At 43.1% G+C, this 21,025-nt stretch overlaps 1 protein-coding gene across 1 annotated transcript in view; it reads left to right on the top strand.

The window, feature by feature from the left end:
- The window catches only part of TIMM17A (translocase of inner mitochondrial membrane 17A), a 19,327-nt gene extending 4,943 nt beyond the window's left edge, over nucleotides 1–14,384 (top strand). Inside the window, exons 2-6 of the mRNA XM_006159136.3 lie at nucleotides 241–340; nucleotides 721–784; nucleotides 8,637–8,765; nucleotides 9,541–9,651; nucleotides 13,501–14,384. Of these exons, the coding sequence (XP_006159198.1) occupies nucleotides 241–340; nucleotides 721–784; nucleotides 8,637–8,765; nucleotides 9,541–9,651; nucleotides 13,501–13,586 (490 nt within the window). The 3' untranslated portion in view covers nucleotides 13,587–14,384. The remainder of the gene's footprint in view (nucleotides 1–240; nucleotides 341–720; nucleotides 785–8,636; nucleotides 8,766–9,540; nucleotides 9,652–13,500) is intronic.
- Nucleotides 14,385–21,025: the final 6,641 nt, after the last annotated feature.

Consider the following 21,025-nt stretch of genomic DNA (forward strand, 5'->3'; position numbering starts at 1 on the left):
GAGGGGCGGGGGGGCGGCGGTGGGGGGAAGGGGGAAAGGAAGCTGCCAGGTCCGGGACTTGAACCATGGTCAGCCATGTGTCTAACACCTTAACCACCATGCCACCTGCTGGTCCCCTAGGCCAAATGTTTATTGGTTCTGGGACCCTGAACTGAAATCTGTGGAATACCTTATTGTGTTGTAAAGAAGGTTTTATGGTTTATGAATGAGAAATACAGTCATCTTTTTCCCCTATTCTAGCCCCTGGCGAATTGTGGACGACTGTGGAGGGGCTTTTACGATGGGTACCATAGGTGGTGGTATCTTTCAAGCAATCAAAGGTTTTCGCAATTCTCCAATGGTAAGTGGGTGAATGGTCTTGTTTTATCATCACTTGAAACCTGGGTTTGGTGCTGTTCAGGTGGCCCCATCATTTAGAAATGTATTATACTTCAAGGCCCATCTGCAGTGGCACATGTTGGTAGGTGCTGCTGCCTGGTGGCTGGGATATATGGGAGGCCTGGGTTCAGTTTCCAGCCTAACCTTAAAAAAATTAAAAAAAAAAAAAAGAAAGAAAAAAAGCAGGCTAGTCACAAGAGTAGGATGGGAGGGATGATGTAGTAAGGCCCTGTCAGAAATGCCTTTCTCTCATCTCTCCTTCCCTCTACTCTTTTAAAAACGAAGAAGAAGAAAGAGCGTATTATGCTTTAATATATTTTTGGTTGCTTCATTTTATTTTAGGGAGTAAACCACAGACTTCGAGGGAGCTTGACAGCTATTAAAACAAGAGCTCCACAGTTGGGAGGTGAGCAGAAATGTTCTTGTTATATGCCAGACATCTTTCTGTTTATCCGAAAATGGAACTCTTATTTTTGTCCTTCCTTTTTTGTTTATATTAATTAATTACTTTAGTTTGACCTAGAGTATTTAATGTGGTTAGCCTGTCACAAGCTAATATACCTGTAGGTTCTTTATGATGTACATACAGTTTTACTAATATACCTGTAGGTTCTTTATGATGTACAGTTCTTTGGAAACATTAGCTTGAATTATTGTATCTATTTGAAAATCTTACTTCTGTCCTTCAGATGCTCAGTAATTTTCTCCAAAACAAGACTATGTTTAAAGTTCAGTTTTATGAGTTAGGGAGGAGAGGTTCTGAGGTATAACTGCAGCCTAGTGAGTGATCTGAAGGTTGGGGTCTTATGAGAAATTGATCGGACTGGATTCTTCTTCAAGGTTAACTTTTAGACATTGTGCATACATCAGTGCAAAATTTTAAAAAATTATATTCATTGAACTTTTAAAATTTGGTTGTTCAGGGACCAGCAGATGGCATGGAGGTTAAGGTGACTGGATTCCGTGGCCCACTGTGTGGTTTGAGTCTTGGACCTGACTGCTTGAAGACCACACTGGGCATGGGTACGTGCATGCCTGAAATCCTGAGAGGAGAACGAAGGGATTGTGGCGTGGCCATTCCCCCCTGGGGCAGAGTGATTTCTCACTGTCCTTTTCTCTTTACGTCTCTGTCTCTAGCAAGTACATGTGCCCTATAGCAAAAACTAAAAAAAACAACCAAACAAACAAAACCTAGTAACAACAACAAAAAAAAAACACAAACTGAAACATGGTTATTGAGATGCTAGGAGAAGGGAAAGACAAGGAAGTGTGGAGATTATTTTCACTTGGAAAGATACAGTGAAATTAGAGATAATAGATATGTCATGAAAAAGGGTTCAGACTTCAGAAATTTTATGCATCAGACTACTTTTCTCTGTTAGCCTATTTTTCTTCAGAAGACAGTAGCTAATAGCTTCCATTTAGTGAGCTCTTCCTATTTCCCAGATATCCTGCTGAGTGATTTATAGCGTTATTTAATCCTTGCCTCAGCGTAAGAAGTTGGTACTCATATTATCCACATTTCCCAAAAGAGAAAATTAAATTCCTGAGGTCCTATGAGGGTTGATGTGATATATCATAACTCGCTCCCAGGGCAAGAATTGTGGAGTTAGAAGAAAAAATTGCTTAATCTTTAGGTAGTGTGTGATATCTGATATTGAACAAAAAATGAGGCACTTATGCTGTGCTTCTACTGGTAAGACTAGATTTAATTGACAGTGTGAATTATCAGTTACTGGGTGCTTACCAGTTGTCACTGTAGTGAGATGTATCTTCCTTTTTCCCCCTCTGTAATCATTGTATACCCTGGAATGGAAATAGTGACTAATTTCCATTTGTTTTGGGGGTTACTGTGTTGTTCTAGAAGGAGTAGCAGTAGTAGAGTACACACCCAACTCTGGACCTCTTGTGTATGCAGAAGCCATACAGGTTTTTACTTATGTTTTTTGAGAGGCTGCTTCTGTGACTTTGTATGTTTTCAGTTTTTTTTTTTTTTTTTTGCTATGAGGTATGTGCACTCACCAGAGACAGAGAGAGAGAGAGAGAGAGAGGGAGGGAGGAAAAGTGAGAAATCACCCCTTTTCCCCCAGGGGGAATGGCCACACCGCAGTCCCTTCTCCATTCTTTTGGGATTTTGGGTATGTAGGCATACGTGCCTGGTGTGTATCTCAGGCCACCAGGTCCAAGACTTGAACACAGGTGCTTTAACTACAACGCCACCTGCTGGTCCCATGTTATGTATTTTTAATGAATTAATAACAGTCAAGTAACTGTCCCTACCCAGAGAAGCCTAAGGAGATGACTAAATGTAATATGAAAACTTGGACATAAAAAATGAAGGAATCAGGACCAGCAGATGGTGTAATGGCTATGTCGCTGAACTCCCACGTAGTTGACCACGGTTGAGTCCCGGACCCGGTGGCTTAAACTCACACTGGGTGCATATGCGTGCGTTCATGCCCAAGATCCCAAGAAGAGAATGGAGGAGAAGGGATTGCAGCATGGCCATCCCCCCTAGGGGGTGATTTCTTGCTTTCTGTCTCTGTCTTTCTGGCAAGCCCACACACCCTATAGCAAAAACCTCCCCCCGCCAAAAAAAAAAAAAATGAAGGAATCTAAATTAAGTATAGACTTCAGTTAGTAATAATGTACCCGTATTTGATTCATTAATTATAACAGTTGACCCTATCAGTGTAGATTATTAGTAATAAAGGATTCTGGGTGTTGGATATACAGGGACTCACTATACTATTTCTACAGCTTTTCTAAATAAGTATAAATCTAAAATTATTCTAAAATTGAAAGATTTTTTTTCTTTGGAGAGGTTTTTGCTATAAGGCATGTCCTGGATCCAGTGGCTTAAATTCATGCCAGGCACTGTGTGTGTGTGCCCAGAATCCCAAGAGGAGAATGGAGGAGAAAAGATTGCAGTGTGGCCATCCCCACTGAGCATTGATTTCTGTCTCTCTGGCAGGTGCATGCACTGTTTAGCAAATATCTCTCTCAAAAAAAAAAAAAAAAGAACTTTTAAAAAAAATTATTATCATTATTATTTTCCAACTTGCTACAGGATATGCATGTTCACCAGAGAGAGACAGATGGAAAATGAGAAAGCAATCCACCAGGGCCCAGATTCCACCTGTGATTGGCCATGTGGGAGTCCAGTGCCTTAACCACCATGCCACCTGCTGATCTGGGAATCATCCTTTTTTTAAAAAAAACTATTGAGGTGTCCTCATAGTGTCTTGAATTCTGAAAATACTGGGATGATATTTTCAGTTTAATTCAATGAGCATTTACTAAGGCCTTCACATAAGATCCAGGGACAGACAACAAGGGTAAATTATAGCGTATCCTGAAAGGTCTTATACCTACAAAAAATAAGATACTGTTCTGACATGTCCCTACTATTCTTCAAGCCCTTTCTTGTACTTTGGAACAAGATACTCTTCTTGTACTTTCCCTGCCTGGATTGTGGAGTCAGCCATTTCTCCAAGAAGTCCTGGTTCCTTTTAGATGAGAATGATATTGAAGTCAAATCCAGCACTAAGTGTATTGTTACAGTTGAGATGTTACTATTCCAATGCTCTCCTTGTATTAGAGTTTGGGGATACTCATATGTGTGTCTGTGTGTATTGATATAAAACATACACTAACTACACACATCCATGAACAAATTTCTATCTATTAGATTGTCAGGAAGGTCATGATGCATTTTTGCATAGAAAAATATGTCATGACCTTCCTGACAACCTAATACATTTTTGTATGTCTATACATAGAAAAATCGTTAGTTCACATCAACGCCTCTTAATTTTAGCCAGCCTCCCCGGGCTTTTTTTATTTTGCCTCGCTCTTCAGCCTCCTTGGGCTTTGGCACCCACACCAGGCTTCCCTTCCACAGAGTGGAAATACTCTGAGCCTTCCTATCAGGCTGCGCCTCACTCTGCTCAGACTTGACCCCTCTTGCTGGTTTACCTGGGTGTGTGGACTCCCTCTTCACCTTGCTCTGGCTTCCACACCAGGCTCCCTTCTGCATGGACACCTTCCTCACCCCACTTGGACTTAATATCCTCCCTTCTCGTCAGTAACTGTAGCTTACCCTGGTAGTGATTCTTGGGGTGGTGGGGAGATTTTGGTCTTGTGAGAAAGTGGCAGAGTCTTATCTGAAAAATTAGTGGTGTGTTTTTTTTTTTTTTTTTTTAAGGTTTTTGCCATAGAGAGAGAGAGAGACAGACAGACATAGAGAAAGCAGCAAGTGAGAAATCATTACCTGGGGGAAGGCCAAAGGACAAAGGCCACACCACAATCCCTTCTGCTCCATTTTCCTCTTGGGATTTTGGGAATGCGTGCACATAGACATACACACACTCAGTGTGTTCTGTTTTATTTTTTAAGAGATTTTTTGCTATAGAGTGCATGCACTCGCCAGAGACAGAAAAATGAGAAATCACTCCCTGGAGGGGCTACACCACAGTTATTTCTCCTTCACTCTCCTCTTTGGATTTTGGCTATGCATAAACACATATCTAATGTGAGTTTCAGGCTGCCGGGTCTGGTACTTGAACCACAGTCAGCCACATTAAGTCCGGTGCCTTAGTGACCATGCCACCTTCTGTCTCCCCCAGTCTGATTTCTTTGGAACAAGATACTCTTCTTGTACTTTCCCTGCCTGGATTGTGGAGTCAGCCATTTCTCCAAGAAGTCCTGGTTCCTTTTAGATGAGAATGATATTGAAGTCAAATCCAGCACTAAGTGTATTGTTACAGTTGAGATGTTACTATTCCAATGCTCTCCTTGTATTAGAGTTTGGGGATACTCATATGTGTGTCTGTGTGTATTGATATAAAACATACACTAACTACACACATCCATGAACAAATTTCTATCTATTAGATTGTCAGGAAGGTCATGATGCATTTTTGCATAGAAAAATATGTCATGACCTTCCTGACAACCTAATACATTTTTGTATGTCTATACATAGAAAAATCGTTAGTTCACATCAACGCCTCTTAATTTTAGCCAGCCTCCCCGGGCTTTTTTTATTTTGCCTCGCTCTTCAGCCTCCTTGGGCTTTGGCACCCACACCAGGCTTCCCTTCCACAGAGTGGAAATACTCTGAGCCTTCCTATCAGGCTGCGCCTCACTCTGCTCAGACTTGACCCCTCTTGCTGGTTTACCTGGGTGTGTGGACTCCCTCTTCACCTTGCTCTGGCTTCCACACCAGGCTCCCTTCTGCGTGGACACCTTCCTCACCCCACTTGGACTTAATATCCTCCCTTCTCGTCAGTAACTGTAGCTTACCCTGGTAGTGATTCTTGGGGTGGTGGGGAGATTTTGGTCTTGTGAGAAAGTGGCAGAGTCTTATCTGAAAAATTAGTGGTGTGTTTTTTTTTTTTTTTTTTTAAGGTTTTTGCCATAGAGAGAGAGAGAGACAGACAGACATAGAGAAAGCAGCAAGTGAGAAATCATTACCTGGGGGAAGGCCAAAGGACAAAGGCCACACCACAATCCCTTCTGCTCCATTTTCCTCTTGGGATTTTGGGAATGCGTGCACATAGACATACACACACTCAGTGTGTTCTGTTTTATTTTTTAAGAGATTTTTTGCTATAGAGTGCATGCACTCGCCAGAGACAGAAAAATGAGAAATCACTCCCTGGAGGGGCTACACCACAGTTATTTCTCCTTCACTCTCCTCTTTGGATTTTGGCTATGCATAAACACATATCTAATGTGAGTTTCAGGCTGCCGGGTCTGGTACTTGAACCACAGTCAGCCACATTAAGTCCGGTGCCTTAGTGACCATGCCACCTTCTGTCTCCCCCAGTCTGATTTTTTTCAAGCCACTGGGTTTGGGACTCTAACCGTGGTTGGTCATGTGGGAGGCCAGTGCCTTAACCATCATGCCACCTGCTGGCCCTTCAAATAAGGTAGTTCTAATATACCTGGGTATCTCAGCTCTTCTAGGTCATGAAACTACCTAAGTTAGAAGAATTACCTGAGTTAGAAGAGGAATTGAATGTAATGGTTCAGCACTGTGCATTGAGAGCCAGATCCTACTTGGCTGACCTCGGCTTGAATCCTGGCCTCTAAGGTTTGGTTGGGGAGTGGGCGAGGAGTACTAATCTTTTGGACCAGTCTTTTAGCCTAGTGGTGAAGGGAGGCTGATCTCACATGGCCAGATGTTCAAATCCTGGACTGGTAGCTTGAAAAATACACTGAGGAGTGTGCATTTATGCTCCCAAATCCCAAGTGGTTAGAGAAATGAAGTAGAAGAGATTGTGGCATAACTGCTTCCCGTTGGGGGTCTCTCTCTCTGTGGTGAATGCACATATCCTCTGGCAATTAAGAAAAGAAGAAAGAACTGATTCATTTTTATGTGATATAAAATATCAAATACTGGATCAAAATGAGGAAGCCTTACCCTACACCTCAGCTGGTCCTATCTACCAGCTGTGATTGCCGGTGTGACTGTTCAGTTAACGAGTGCTTACCATTTGCCACTCACTCTGCTAAGTGTGAAAGACCCTGGGGGTGATCAAGGTGAGCCTTGATGAGACCCAAGGCTCCCTGGGGGAACCTTGCCAAGTGGAGTGCTCCTTTATGGTTTTCATCATTGATCTTGTTAAATATAATGGCTCTCTTTGTGTGATGTAAGTCTTAGGTATTTATTTTAGACGATTTGGAAAATACAGAAAAGCATGAGGAAATTAAATAATTTGTTAAAGCCCCCAGAAATGCTAACAATTAAAATCTTGATATTGTCTCTCTAGATTTTGTATATACTTGTATATATTGGGGGTGGGAGGGGTTTTCAAAAAATTCATGGAAAATATGTGCTTTGAAAATGCTATATGACTAGCAGATGGTGTAATGGTTATGTCACTGTACTCCAATGTAGTCAGCCATAGTTTGAGTCTCTCTCTGAAAAAATAAGAAAATGCTGTGTGAAGATCTTTGTTTTTTTTTTTTATTTTTATTTTTTAGGCGGGTCTGTCTACATGCCCACATGCCCAGTGTGAGTTTTAAACCCGTGTCTAGGACTTGAACTGTGGTCAGCTATGTGGGAGTCCAGTGACATAACCATTATGCCATCTGCTGGTCCCAGTGATTTTTTTTTTTTAAATTTTTTTCCACAGGCCATGTGTACTTGATGGAGAGAGACTTGAAGGGTAGTGAGAAAGCACCCCCTCACTCCTATGGGGAATGGTCACACCATAATCCCTTCTTTATTTCTCTCTCCTTTTGGGACTCTGCACATACACATGCTCGATGTGTTTCTCAAGCAGCTTAGTCTGGTACTGAAACTGTATAGTTGGCCATGTGGGATCCAGTCACCTTAACCACCATGCTATGAGTGGCCCTGCCCACCAGTGGGTTTTTATAGAGTAGGTGGTAGTACTCAGTGACACGCAGTGAAGAGAGTAAGAGAAATAACTAAACTGTAAGAGAAAAAGCAAAAGAGGGCAGAAACATGGTGTTTTCATTTCATTTTTTTGCTGCTTAAACAGAGATACATTGTTCTGAAAGGGTGATTTGCAGCCTAACTTTTTGTTCCCCCCTTAATAAGAGCATGGTGAGGGTTTTTTTGTTTTGTTTTTTTTTGTTTGTTTGTTTGTTTTTTTTTTTTTTTTTTAAACAAAAACTATAGGGTGTGTGAGTGCTCTAGAGAAACAAAGTGAGAAATCACCTGCCAGGGAGGATGGCCATGCTGTGATTCCTTTTCATTTCGGGATTCTGTGCATGTGCTTACTCATGCCCATGCTAGGCCCATGACTTGAACCACAGTCAGCCATGTGGGTCAGCCACTACTGCACCTGCTGGCTCCAAGAGAGAGATATTCTGTGGGTCTCACCACATCATGGTTCTCCTGTTGAGCCTTTCAATTAGCTAGGAGCCACGGGTGTGTGCTAATGTGTCCAGCCAGTTTAGGTTAGGTTGGGAACTGAGCCGCAGTCTCCTGTGCAGGCTCACTGTCACACAGCAGCCCCATCTTCTTTGTACCACTGCCATCCTGACTTTTAGGACTGGCTTATTTATATGAGGCTTTGGGCCATTGCTGATTTTCCAGCTGATACAGTATAATCCAAGCTTTATTCAAAAGACAAGCATTGTGATTTTTGTTCAGTATACGCACTTGTGTTTGTATATATTTGTTAGTGAGTTTTGAGAATATAGTGAGTGTTGTTATTTTTTACTGTAATTTTTAAATTTTATGGTGAAAATATGAAATTTGTTTGTTTTTAAAATAGGTAGCTTTGCAGTTTGGGGAGGTCTGTTTTCCATGATTGACTGTAGCATGGTTCAAGTCAGAGGAAAAGAAGATCCATGGAACTCCATCACAAGTGGTGCCTTAACAGGAGCCATTCTGGCAGCAAGAAGTAAGCAGTGGTCGTAGTACACCGGGCACCAGCCGTGCGGGTCCCTCACCTGCTCAGTTTGACGGCGTCTGGGATATTAAATGAACACTGCTTGATTAGCATAGCATGAATATATACAGAGATTCGAAAGAAAATTCAGGGAGTCTGTTTATTTGGGATGTTTGAAACTAAGAGCATGGCGTTTGAACCCGCACATCACAGTGTGTAAGACCATGTCGGGTCCTGATTCTGCCATTGCTCAGCTGTGTGACCAAGCACTTTATCAGACTTTTTGTGTAAGGTAGTGTTCTCATTGGTACTCTGAAATTAGTAACGGTACCTACCATATAGGGATGTTATGAATAAAAAGCTAGAACCATTTCTAGATCTTTGAGACAGATAGCAACCCAGAATTCTTTTTGCTTGGTGGTCTAGACCAAGAGTTCAAACTTTTTTTTTTTTTTTCTGTAAAAAGCCAGGTAGTAAATATTTAAAGCTTTGTGGGCTATATGGTCTTTGTCACACCTGCTCAACTCTACTGTCATAGCATGAAAGCAGGCACAGACTGTACTTAGTGAAAGAACATGGCTATGTTCTAATAAAACTTTATTTACAAAAAGAATCAGTGGGCTTGATTTGATATGTGGGCCATGGTTTGCTGACTCTAGGTCTTGGACAGTCAGAGCAGTTGGGAATGGGGGGAGCCTATAGTCATGTAGACAGCACGTTCCTTTATTGTACCTTACAGTGTACAAAATTCCTGTTAAAATGGTCTCTTTGTTGTTTATGTCTTTAGATGGACCAGTGGCCATGGTTGGGTCAGCTGCAATGGGTGGCATTCTTTTAGCTTTAATTGAAGGAGCTGGTATCCTGTTGACAAGGTTTGCCTCTGCACAGTTTCCCAATGGTGAGTCTTCTTTCTTCTCAATTTTGGAATGTTTTTCTGACATTAAATAACAAGCTAGGCCGTGGCAACTGGAGCCCACATGGTTTGAGTCCCAGACCCAGTGGCTTGAGAAACATGCCAGGCACATATGTGCCTCAAAGCCCAAAAGCGGAAGAAGGAAAAACCTGTTTTGTCTGTGAAAACATGGTAGTTTGCCATTTCTGTGTTATGTGTGAGGAGTCTACAAAAATGTTTATGGAGGGGCCAACAGGTGGTGTGATGGTTAAGGTGCTGGACTCCCACATAGCCAACGCAGGTTGGAGTCCTGGACCTTGTGGCTTTCTTTCTCACTTTCTCTCCTTTTCTCTCTCATGTGTATGTGTATTTCTGATGAACTCACATGCCTGATAGCAAAAATTAGGAAACTAATAAATACAATTAAATAAATAATTCTTTAAGAAAAAAGTTTATAGAAAATATGTGTTACGAAGAACCATGATTTCAAAATTTTGAACCATAATATACTCATACTTTAAAAAAAAGATTTTTTAAAAGAATAATTTTATTATTGTTATTTTTAAAAATAATTATTTATTTTATTTTATTTGTTCATTTAATCATTTTCTTTTGACCAGTGAAAAATACACACAGAAAGAAGGAAAGTGAGAAAGCAAGGCACCAAGTCCAGGACTTAAACCATTGTTGACCATGTGGGAGTGTTCAGCATCTTAGCCACCTCGCCACCTGCTGACCAAAAAAAAAAAACAAAAAAAGGTTTATTTAATTGTATTTGTTATTATTCTATTTTAATTTGACCAGAGAGAGTAAGAAAAAGTGAGAAAGGGGAACCAGCAGTTAGCGTAATGGCTATGTCGCTGGACTCCCACATAGTCGACCGCGGTTCGTGTCCCGGACCCGGTGACTTAAAACTCACGCCGGGCACGTGTGCGTGCGTGCCCAAGATCCCGAGAGGAGAATGGAGGAGAAGGGATTGCGGCGTGACCATCCCCCCTGGGGGGTGATTTCTCGCTTTCTGTCTCTATGTCTCTCTGTCTGTCTGGCGAGCGCACGCACCCTACAGTGAAAATCTCTCCAAAAAAAAAAAAAAAGTGAGAAAGCAAGGTCTGGGACTCACAACTATGGTCAGCCATGTGGGAGTCTAGCTCCCCAACTACCATGCCACCTGCTGGCCCCTAAACTCACACTTTCAATTTAATTTTTCCACAAACTTGAAGCCCCTTGGTATTCGTATGCTGTGGTTCATGAAGACTATGATAATAGGCTCTGAAAAAGTGGACTACTTAAAAAGTGGACCTGGTCTCAATCGTTACATGTAGCCTCAGTCGTAAAAGTGCTTTGGTTAGATAATTTGCTACTAATCTTTTTATCCAGTTCTTGGGTTTTTGTTGTTTTAATTTTACTATAGGGCACTTGCACTCACTAGAGAGACAGAGAGAGAGGGAAAGCAAGAAATCACCCACAGAGGGGAATGACCATACCGCAATCTTTTCTCCATGGGATTTTTGGGCATACACGCTCCTAGTGTTTTTTCTTTTCTTTTTTTCCCAAGCAGTGGGCTTGGGACTTCAACCACGAAGTCAGCCATGCGGGATCCAGCCACCATAACTTCCGTGCCACCTACTGGCCCCAGTTCCTGTTTATTTATTTATTTGTCAGTACTTATTTACTTCTAGAAATTTTTGGTCATTTTAAAGGTGCTTGAAGAATGGTTCTGCAGATGTATAACAGTGACAATAGACAGTTGACAGCTTCCTACTGTGCATGTGGGTGCCAGCACTGTCCTAGGTGCTGGGATATAGTAGTGACCAGGATATTCTCTGCCCTTACAGACTGCCATAGTACAGACAGGCGGTACCTTGAAGAAAAGAAAATAGTGTTAGAAAGTGATGTAAGTTTGGGAAGGTCATGTTAGCATTCACAGAGAAAGTCTCCATGAGGAGTCAGTCATGTGATTGGTTGCTAATTGTTCCTCTCACCTGATGAAAAGGGTAAGAGGTAGATTTTTGATTGAATGATCATTTTGAGCTCATGGATTACCTAATCATCCATTGACTTGTACAGTTTCTTGTACCCTATCAAAAACTTAAGTGTTGGGGGCCAGCAGGTGGTGTGGAGGTTAAGGCATTGGATCCCACATAGTCAACACATAGCTGTACTCCGGAACCTGACAGCTCGAAAAGTAATGTGTGCATGCATGCCCAAGATCCCAAGAGGACAGCGGAGGAGAAGGGATTGTGGCATGGCCATCCCTCCTTGGGGGTGATCTCTTCTCTCTCTGTCTCTTCCTCTGTCTCTGATGAGCACGTGTGCCCTATAGTTAAAAATAAAAACAAAAAAAAAATTTAAAAAACTTTAGTGTCTAAATGAAAATACCCTGTTGCATTGAGGATTACAGTAAGGAAAACGGCCTGCATCTGGGGAAGGAAATATGCAGAATAGTGAGACATGTTGGAGATTATTTTGGTGCTTAAAAGATTGAACGTAGACTTAGATTATAGCCCTCTGATCGGATTTCCCTGAGGCACCTAGTAAGTGATTCAGTGTCTTTTTGGCATAGTTTTCAAACACACTGAGGGTGACCTGGGTGACCTCGTGTGTCCTTAACCATAACTTCTGAGTTAACTAACACTTGTGTGATGGACACTTGCTGCTTTTGACCGAAGTATGAAAAACTTCACATGAAACAAAAAGAAGAGCTCCATATTTATAGAACTCCAGAAATGGATTTAACAAAAATTAGTTACATTGTCTTACAGGAATTAGCCTTGGTTACTTTTTTTTTGGGGGGGGAGATTGCTGTAGAGCATATGCGTTCGCCAGGAAGATAGAAAACGAGAAATCACCTCCCAGGGGCAATGGCCACACCGCAATCCCTTTTCTTCCACTCTACTCTTGGGATCTTGGGTGCGCATGCACACACGCCTGGTGTGAGTTTAAGCCACCGGGTCTGGGACGCGAACTGCGGTCGACTACATGGGAGTCCAGTGACACAGCCATTACGCCGACTTCTGGTCCCAAAAATCCTTTTTTTTTTCCCCTTAGTTCATGGGTCCTCCCTTACTGCAAGACTTTGCTCTACAGCAAGCTGCTGGGGGTGTCTTCCCATTTCAGAGCTCATTCCCTGCATAATTGGTTATATAAATTGGATGATTGAATTCTCTTAAAACATGACTAAGGTACTTAAACTTTATGAAAATAATTTTAAATAGCTACTGAAAAATATGTCAAGAAGTGGGAGAGATTCTTCCAAACTTCATATATGGCAGCTTGCTACAGCAATTACTTGAAAAACTTGAATTTGCTTCTTGCTATAATTAATCCATCTGACTTTCCTGGCATTGCTTTAAGGGCTGTTCATTGTGGAGCATAAGGGAAGCCAGTCTGTCATACATTACACCACATTGGAAGGTTCTCCAGTATGTTTACGAGAACTAGGCAGGTCTATAAAAATCAGATTATAGTGCTTGAGAACGGTGGGTTTTTTTGTTTTTGTTTTTGTTCTTTTGTAGGGGTTTTTGCCATAGGGCGTGTGTGCCTGCCAGAAAGACAGAGATACAGAAAGCAAGAAATCACCCCTCAGGGGATGGCCATGCCGCAATCCCTTCTCCTCCGTTCTCCTCTTAGAATCTTGGGCACACATGCACACACGCCTGGCGTCAGTTTAAGCTGCCGGATCCAAGACTCGAACCACAGTTGACTACATGGGAATCCAGTGACATAGCCATTACACCAACTGCTGGTCCCGAGAGCAGTATTTTTTAACTGAGTTAATCTCTACAGAGACTCTCATGTTTTAATTATGTAATATTCAGATGCTTCTTTAAAATACTTTTGATTTCCTAATTGCAGGTCCTCAGTTTGCTGAAGACCCTTCCCAGTTGTCTTCAACCCAGTTACCATCCTCACCTTTCGGAGACTATCGACAATATCAGTAGGACTTCTTTCCCAGAATTTCTTCAATGGAATGAGCTCTAGTTCAAGATGGATCTCAGAAAGTCAAGTTACAGTCTGTTTTTAAAACCATAGGTGGGACAACTGCCGCCAAATAGGCTATGAAGAGACATTTAGCAACTTTTTCTATTTAACAGAACATGGGGGGGTTAAAAGATAATGCATTTATTTATTCACACTTGGATTGCATTTGTGATCAGAATAAATGTCTAATATCATTAAAAGAAACTATTATAAGTTCTTAGAAGATGAAGGACCAAAGGGCAAAAATAACAGTGAAACATGACCGTTTCCTTGGGGGTGGCTTGGCCTGGTTCTGTGTGTTCTGTGATTTAAACAATAAAAAGCCCCTGGAACTTACCCTTTCCGTTAAGATCGGTTGTAGAGTTGTACTTGCACACTTACATACTTGAAATAATGCATGTTTTAAGGTCAGTCCCTCAGCTCACATGAAGTGAATTATGTATGACAATTGTGTGGCGTTGACAGGGATCATGTCACAGTGCAGTGCTGTATGGGTTGAAGAGTGTGGTAAAACATTTGTCCTTTACTTTGAAAGTAAAGTGTGCTATATCTTGGTTTCAGAGATGCTGGATGCAAAATTCTCTTACCTTTACAGCTATTATATCTTGATTCCTGATCATCAGAAACCTTACTAGGAACAACTTGCTTCCAATATACCCAGTTCTATGTGAAAAGCATTCATGAAGGGTACAGTCAGACTGGAAAAGTTTGGTGTTTATTATGTGCTTGAAAATAAAACGTATGCTGTTTTTAATGTGTTCCAAGTACCCTGAAGCCGATCTTCATTGAAGGTGTGTTTTGGGGTCTGATTGGGTCTGAGTAATGGATAGCATTTCAGAATAGACCGTTTTCCTGATGGTATTGCAAATAACATGTCACTAACACGCACGACGTTAGTGCTTTCTCATTTTCCTTTGTCTACATCCATGTGACGTTGGGGACAAAATACGCAAACATGTTTATCTTTTGGTTTAATATCTTCTTAGTCATTAAGTATACCTACAGCTCATTGGCACGGTGTGCTGTGTAATCGTCATCACTGTTCGCCCACATGTTCTCCCCGTCACTGACAAACGCTGCACCCGTTAAATGCTTACTTCCCCTGCCTCCCACAGCTCCCGGCAGCCACAATTCTGCGTGCTGTCTGAGTTTGCCTACTCTACGTACCTCACCTAAGCAGAATACATTATTTGTCTTTCCGTGTCTTAATTCACTTAGCATGTTTTAAAGTTCATTCCCAGTGCGTGTGTCCAATTTCCTTCATCATGGCTGAATAGTACTCTCATGCACATGCCACCCTGTGTTCACTTGTCTGTTGGTCGCTGGGGCTGCTTCCGCCTTTGGATAGTGTTGGTCCTGTTGCTGTGACCGTTGGTGTGCAGATACCTGTTCAGGTCTGTACTCGCAGTTCTGTATAGATACTTAGGAGTGTGATTGCCAGGTCGCGTGGCTTTTCTGGGTATCGTGTTGAGGAGCGACGAGACGTTTTTCTGCACAATTTGCATTCCCAATGGCAGTGCGTGAGGGTTCCAATTTCCCCACATCCTTGCCAACACTTATTTATGTATTTTGTATTATTTCCATCCTAGCAGATGTGAAGTGTCTCGTGCCTCTTCCTACTTGCTTCAGAGCCCCCTTTCTCTTTACCCTTAGTCAAGGAGGGGCTCTGCTCTGTGGCTTTCCACCGCTAGTGCTGGATGGAACTGCCTCGAGAGCAGAGTTTCAGGTCCCCCTGTGGGGTCCAGTGAGGAGATGGGAGGCAGAGGAAGAGAGTACAGGAGGGGAAACAGACTTTGTTCTTTTAGCTTTCTACTTGAAACCCTGAGTGCCACATGCAGAGTCCCTGGCTCAGGGGTGTTGTCATCACTCAAGAGCTTTCACGGGTGCTGTTCCTCCACTGCCCCTTTCTGTTGCTGGCTCCCTCCTCAGATGCCACCTCTGAGCCTTCCAGTGCCTCCCTGTCCTCTTGTTGTTATACCCAGCATGGTAGAAAGATCTTACAAGGATGGTTTTTTTTCCTCCCTTGTTGCTTTTTTTCTTTTTTAAGAGAGATTTTGATGTAGGGCGCATGTGCTCACCAGAGAGACAAAAAGCAAGAAATCAGACCCCTCCCCCAGGGGGAATGGCCGTCCTGCAGTCCCTTTTCCATTCTCCTCTCGGGATCTTGGGCATGCGTGCACACGTGCCCGGTGTGAGTTTATTATTATTTTATTTAACTTTATTCATTCATTCCTTTATTTGTTTCAGTTTGACCAAAGAGGGATTGAATGAGAGAGAGAAAGCAAGCCGCCAGATCCAGGACACGAACTGCAGTCAGCCATGTGGGAATCCAGCACCCTCAACCACCAGGCCACAGGCTGTCCCCCCCCCACCCCCGTGTTAGTTTTTAAGCCACCGGGCTCAGGACTTGAATTGTGGTCAACTCTGTGGGAGTCCAGCGATGGAACCGTTATGCCATTTGCTGATCCCATTCTCCTCTCTTGTCCCTTTTTATCCCAATATTTTTAATGAGAAATATCTTTTCTTTTTTGGAGAAGCTTTTGCTACAGGGTGCATTCGCTCACTAGAAAGACAGAGACAGAAAGTGAGAAATCACTCCCCAGGGGGATGGCCATGCCACAATCCCTTCTTCATTCTCCTCTCAGGATCTTGGGCATGCACGTACATGTGCCCAGTGTGAGTTTAAGCCACTGGGTTCAGGACTTGAACCTTAGTCGACTACATGGCAGTCCAGTGACATAGCCATTATGCCACCTGCTGGTCCCTTGAGAAATTTCAAACGTAGTTTTTCAGTGAATATTCATATGCCCCCACCTAGATTTTACAGCTTTTTACAATATTTGGTTTAGTATATACCTACTCCTTTATGCCCCCATTTTCTTACTAAAATTGAAATTTATTCGTAAGTTTTAGGATACATGATTTTTTAAAAAAGTATTTTATTTAACTTTATTTTAATTTGACCAGAGAGGAACAGAGCAAGAGAGAGAGAGACGGAAAGTGAAAAAGCAAGCTGCCAGGTCCGGGACTCAATCTCCAGTTGGCCACGTGGGAGTCCAGCGCCCTTATACTGCCATACCCCCTGCCACTCCAGTTTTTTGTTTTTAGGTTAGTAAATAATGGAGAGGAAACCAGGTAGTTTAGGTTCTAATCAGTATCTTAAAAAACTGGTATGAAGTAGCTAATGACTATTAGAAAACTAAATTTAATATAGCCAAATATAGTCCGGAATAGAAGGTAAAATATCCCAATTATTTTAATTACTACAGCAAATAATTAAAACATAGGAAGGGGGTTTTCCCTAGGTCTTTCCTGGAACGATAGAGTTGGTTTCTGAATTTCAAGGTTGAGATCCCATCAGAACTATCCCATCTGTTTTTCTTTTTCCTAGTTTCTGTCATCTTGTATGAAACTGGCACGAAATAGCGGATTTTTGAGTCGGTTTGGAGGACGTGGGCGCAGCTGCACCTGCTGTGGGAAGTGCATCTGTCGGTGCACGTGATGGGACCTGAGTTACAAAAACCTGCTCGCAGCCCCCCTGCCTCGCAGCCCCCGTGCCTCACAGCCCCCCCTGTGCTCATGAGCTTTAGTCAAACCTGATGGTCTAAATTCCGTTCCAGCTGCTCCATCCTGGGTCAGCACACTAGCAGCCCGTTTTTGTCACTCACTGGAACACTGCCAGACCCATTCACATCCATATTGTCTCTGGTTGATGAGTTATGACAGAGACTACCCCACAACCAACACAGGAGGAGGAGGAGCAAGATTGAATCTCAGCAGAGTATCGATACAGCTGGGATTATAGGCATGTGCTACCATGCCCGGCTTTTTCTTTTTTAAGGGTAATTCTATTTATTATTTAATTTGCTGTAGGGCACATGCGCTCACCAGAGACACACACAGCGAGCGAAAGTAAGCTGCCAGGTCTGGGACTTGAACCAGTGTCAGCCTTACGGGAGTCCAACACCATAACCACCATACCAGCGCCTGGCTTTTTTAGTTTCTTTTATGAGCAAGAGATAGATAGGATCCCCAACAGCCTGGTTCTTTTTCAGACCAGGCCTCTCTCTGTTGTCTAATACAGCCTTGAGCTCTTGATCCCCTGTCTCATCCTACCCAAGTCACTGTGTTTACCAGCATGTGTCACCAGCCATGCCATTGGGTTGGGTGAAAATTGAGCCTGGGCCTCCTGTGTGGTCCCAGCCTGCACAGCACAGCATCTTAGCAGCATGTACCACCATGGATGGGCTGAAATCAAATTTCTTGAGGCTAGAAACCATATTTTATAATAGGCACTATGTGTGTGTGTGTGTGTGTTGGTGGGGGGGAGGAGACTTTTGCTTTCTGGAGTGTGCACTCCAGAAAGAGACAGGCAAAATGTGAGAAATCACACTCTCCAGGGGGGATGGCCACACTGCAATCCCTTCTCCATTTTCCTCTCAGGATCTTGGGCATGCATGCATATGTGCCCGGCGCAAGTTTAAGCCACTAGGTCTGGGACTCAAACTGCAGTCGACTACATGGGAGTCCAGCGATGTAGCCATTACACAAACTGCTGATCCCTAAATAAAATAATTCTTAAAAAGCATCTCCTTTATGTCTTGGTCTTTCTCAATTTAAGCAAAACATATCTATATATACATTTATGTTTGCTTGGAATTTTTTGTGATTTACAATTAGAATCATGGCCACCAGGGGGTGTGGCTCTTAAAGTCTCTGGGCTCCCACATGCCCACCGAGTCCAGACCTGCCGGCTTGCTTTCTGTTTGCTTGGAATTTTTTGTGATTTACAATTAGAATCATGGCCACCAGGGGGTGTGGCTCTTAAAGTCTCTGGGCTCCCATCTGCCGGCTTGCTTTCTCTCTCTCTGGTAAGTGCATGTGTCCAGTGACATTTAAAATAATACAATTAAATTAGTAACTTTTTTAAAGAATTATTTTATTTAACTTTATTTATTTTATTTTTTGACCAAAGAGGGACATAGAAAGAGAGAAGGAAAGTGAGAAAGCAAGCCGCCAAGTCCGGGACTCGAACCATGGTCAGCCATGTGGGAGCCCAGCAGCCTTAAATACTGTACTACCTCCTGCCTCATTAATAACTTTTTTTTAAAAAATCTGTAGATTATGATGTCCTGGAAAGTGTTTGACCATTATTTTGAAATGTCTGATATGTGTTACATTCTAAGTATTCAAAATTACGCTCGTGGTAGCATGTTTCTCTGCAGCTTCGGAGCCATGTGGGAAACTGGAGTTAGTTCCTGGGCTGGCGAGCATGCTGAGCCCTCGCCTGCCCCTCATTCTGGCCTGTTGGGGGGCAGGGGCGGGGAAGCATCACAGTGTGAGACCTTGTAAGGGTGCTTCTCTCTTTCATGGAAGAAAATTAATAAACCTTTTTTTTAAAAAAAAAAAAGGTAAATAAGTTGGGCCTGCAGGTGGAGTGGTGGTTGGGGTGCTGGACTCCCACATAGCAGTTTGAGTCCCGGACCTGGCTGCTTGCTTTGCTTTCTCACATTCTCTCTGTCTCTGGTGAGCACACGTGCCCTATAGCACATAATAATAATAATAAATAAAAATAAATTCTTTTGTAAAGAAAAGGTGAATAAGTAACGTGCTCTTTCTGCTGAGGAGGCCTTTCTCACCTGCTGCGAGTCGTCACGGTGCCATCTAGAGGCCACTTAAGCAAACACTGGAGCCACACAGGCAAGCAGAAGTGGAAAGATTTCCATTCTAGGGAGAAGTTAAGGCTAAATGAAATATCCTAACTCTAAAACCGCTTTACCCTATAGCCAAAAATAGCATCCTCTCCCTCCAGCCACACTGAACAGGAAAGACCAGGCGAGGTATCTGATCCCTACACTCCCATCACATCCTCTTCCCAGCTTACAGTTTAGCATGTGGGACCTCGTGACCTGTTGTCTGTATGTGCCGACCCGATGACGGGGGTGGGGATGGGGGTGGGGGGCAGACTTGTTTGGATGGTAGCTCCAGCTCCCAGCCTAGCAGCGTAACAAAACTACTCAGTAAAAATGTGTCAGTGAATGAATTAATTCAAGGCAGATGTATCGACTGTCTAATAGGTACCAAACTCTGTGCTCAATGCCACAGAAAACTAGTTTTCCAAAGTATTTTGGCGTTAAAAAGAAAAACTGACATTGAACTTATATTAAAAAAAATTTTTTTTAAATATATCTTCAGGGGCCAGCAGGTGGCATGGTGGTTAAGGCACTGAACTCCCACGTGACTGACTGCAGTTCGAGTCCTGGACCTGGTGCTTTCTTTCTGTCTTTTTCTCTGGTGAAAGTGTCCATCCTGTAGCAAATTAAAAAAATAATAATGGTATGGTGGTTAAGGCACTGGACTCCCACGTGGCCAACTTCAGTTTGAGTCCCAGACTCAGCAGCTTGAAACTCACCAGGCATATGTGTGTGCGTGCTCAAAATCCCAAGGAAAATGGAGAAGGGATTGCACATAGCCATCCCATTGGGAGGTGATTTCTTGCTTTCTGTCTTTCTGTCTCTGTCTCTCCAGCAAGCACATACACTCTACAGCAAAAATCTCTAAAAAAAAAAAAAAAGAATAATTAAATTTAAAATTCTTTAAAAAGCATCTTTAGCTTTATACAACCAGGAAGTACGTAAAAAGATATTATTTTCTTTTATTAAAAAAAACTTCCTACTTTGAAACAAAATCTCGTTGTGTAGCTTGGCTGTACATTATCATCGGTTCCCATTCATAGAAGGGCCAGCGCAACCCACTAATACAAAAGAGAAACAAAGTTTAGAGTTGTAGCTAGCTCAATAGTACGAGGGAAATAAGGGAACACGCACGCGCAGCCAGTGTTGAAGTCTGCAGTACCGCTTCTCTGTCCCTAGGTGCATAAATAGGAAAGCAGGCGTGCCTGGAGTCTGGGAGATGACTCTCGGTCCGGTGCGGAATTCGTGCAGTTGCAGAGTTCTGCCGTTTGCCAAGTGTGCTAGACGCATCACGAGATCGAGGTCAATCACCTGGTGAGTTAGATAGCGTGGCTCCTGTTATACAGGTGCAGGAAGAGGTTCCGGCTAGCGCAGAGCGTGAGATCTCGAACCCAGAACCTCCCGATCTAGGTCCAGGGCTCAGGGCACCACATTCCGCTGCCTGCCTGAAAACTCAGGAAACCAAAACGTCAGCAGACAAGGCTGGCCCACCGGACTCCCGCGACACCTCGGCAGGATGAATTGGGGATAAAATCGGGCATATGTGGACCAAAGACCCCACAGACCTCCTGCCCGAAGTCCCAGGCCCGCGCACGCGGCCAGGAGAGTTGGGCTATGGACAGCGGGGGAGAGGGTGTGGTCCGACCCAGATTTCCCGAGGGGCGGGCCCGCCTGATTTCCCGGGGCGGGGGCCGCGCGGTGGGGCG

This window comes from Tupaia chinensis, unplaced genomic scaffold (genome assembly GCF_000334495.1).
Source record: "Tupaia chinensis unplaced genomic scaffold, TupChi_1.0 Scaffold000627_1, whole genome shotgun sequence".
Classification (NCBI taxonomy): domain Eukaryota; kingdom Metazoa; phylum Chordata; class Mammalia; order Scandentia; family Tupaiidae; genus Tupaia; species Tupaia belangeri.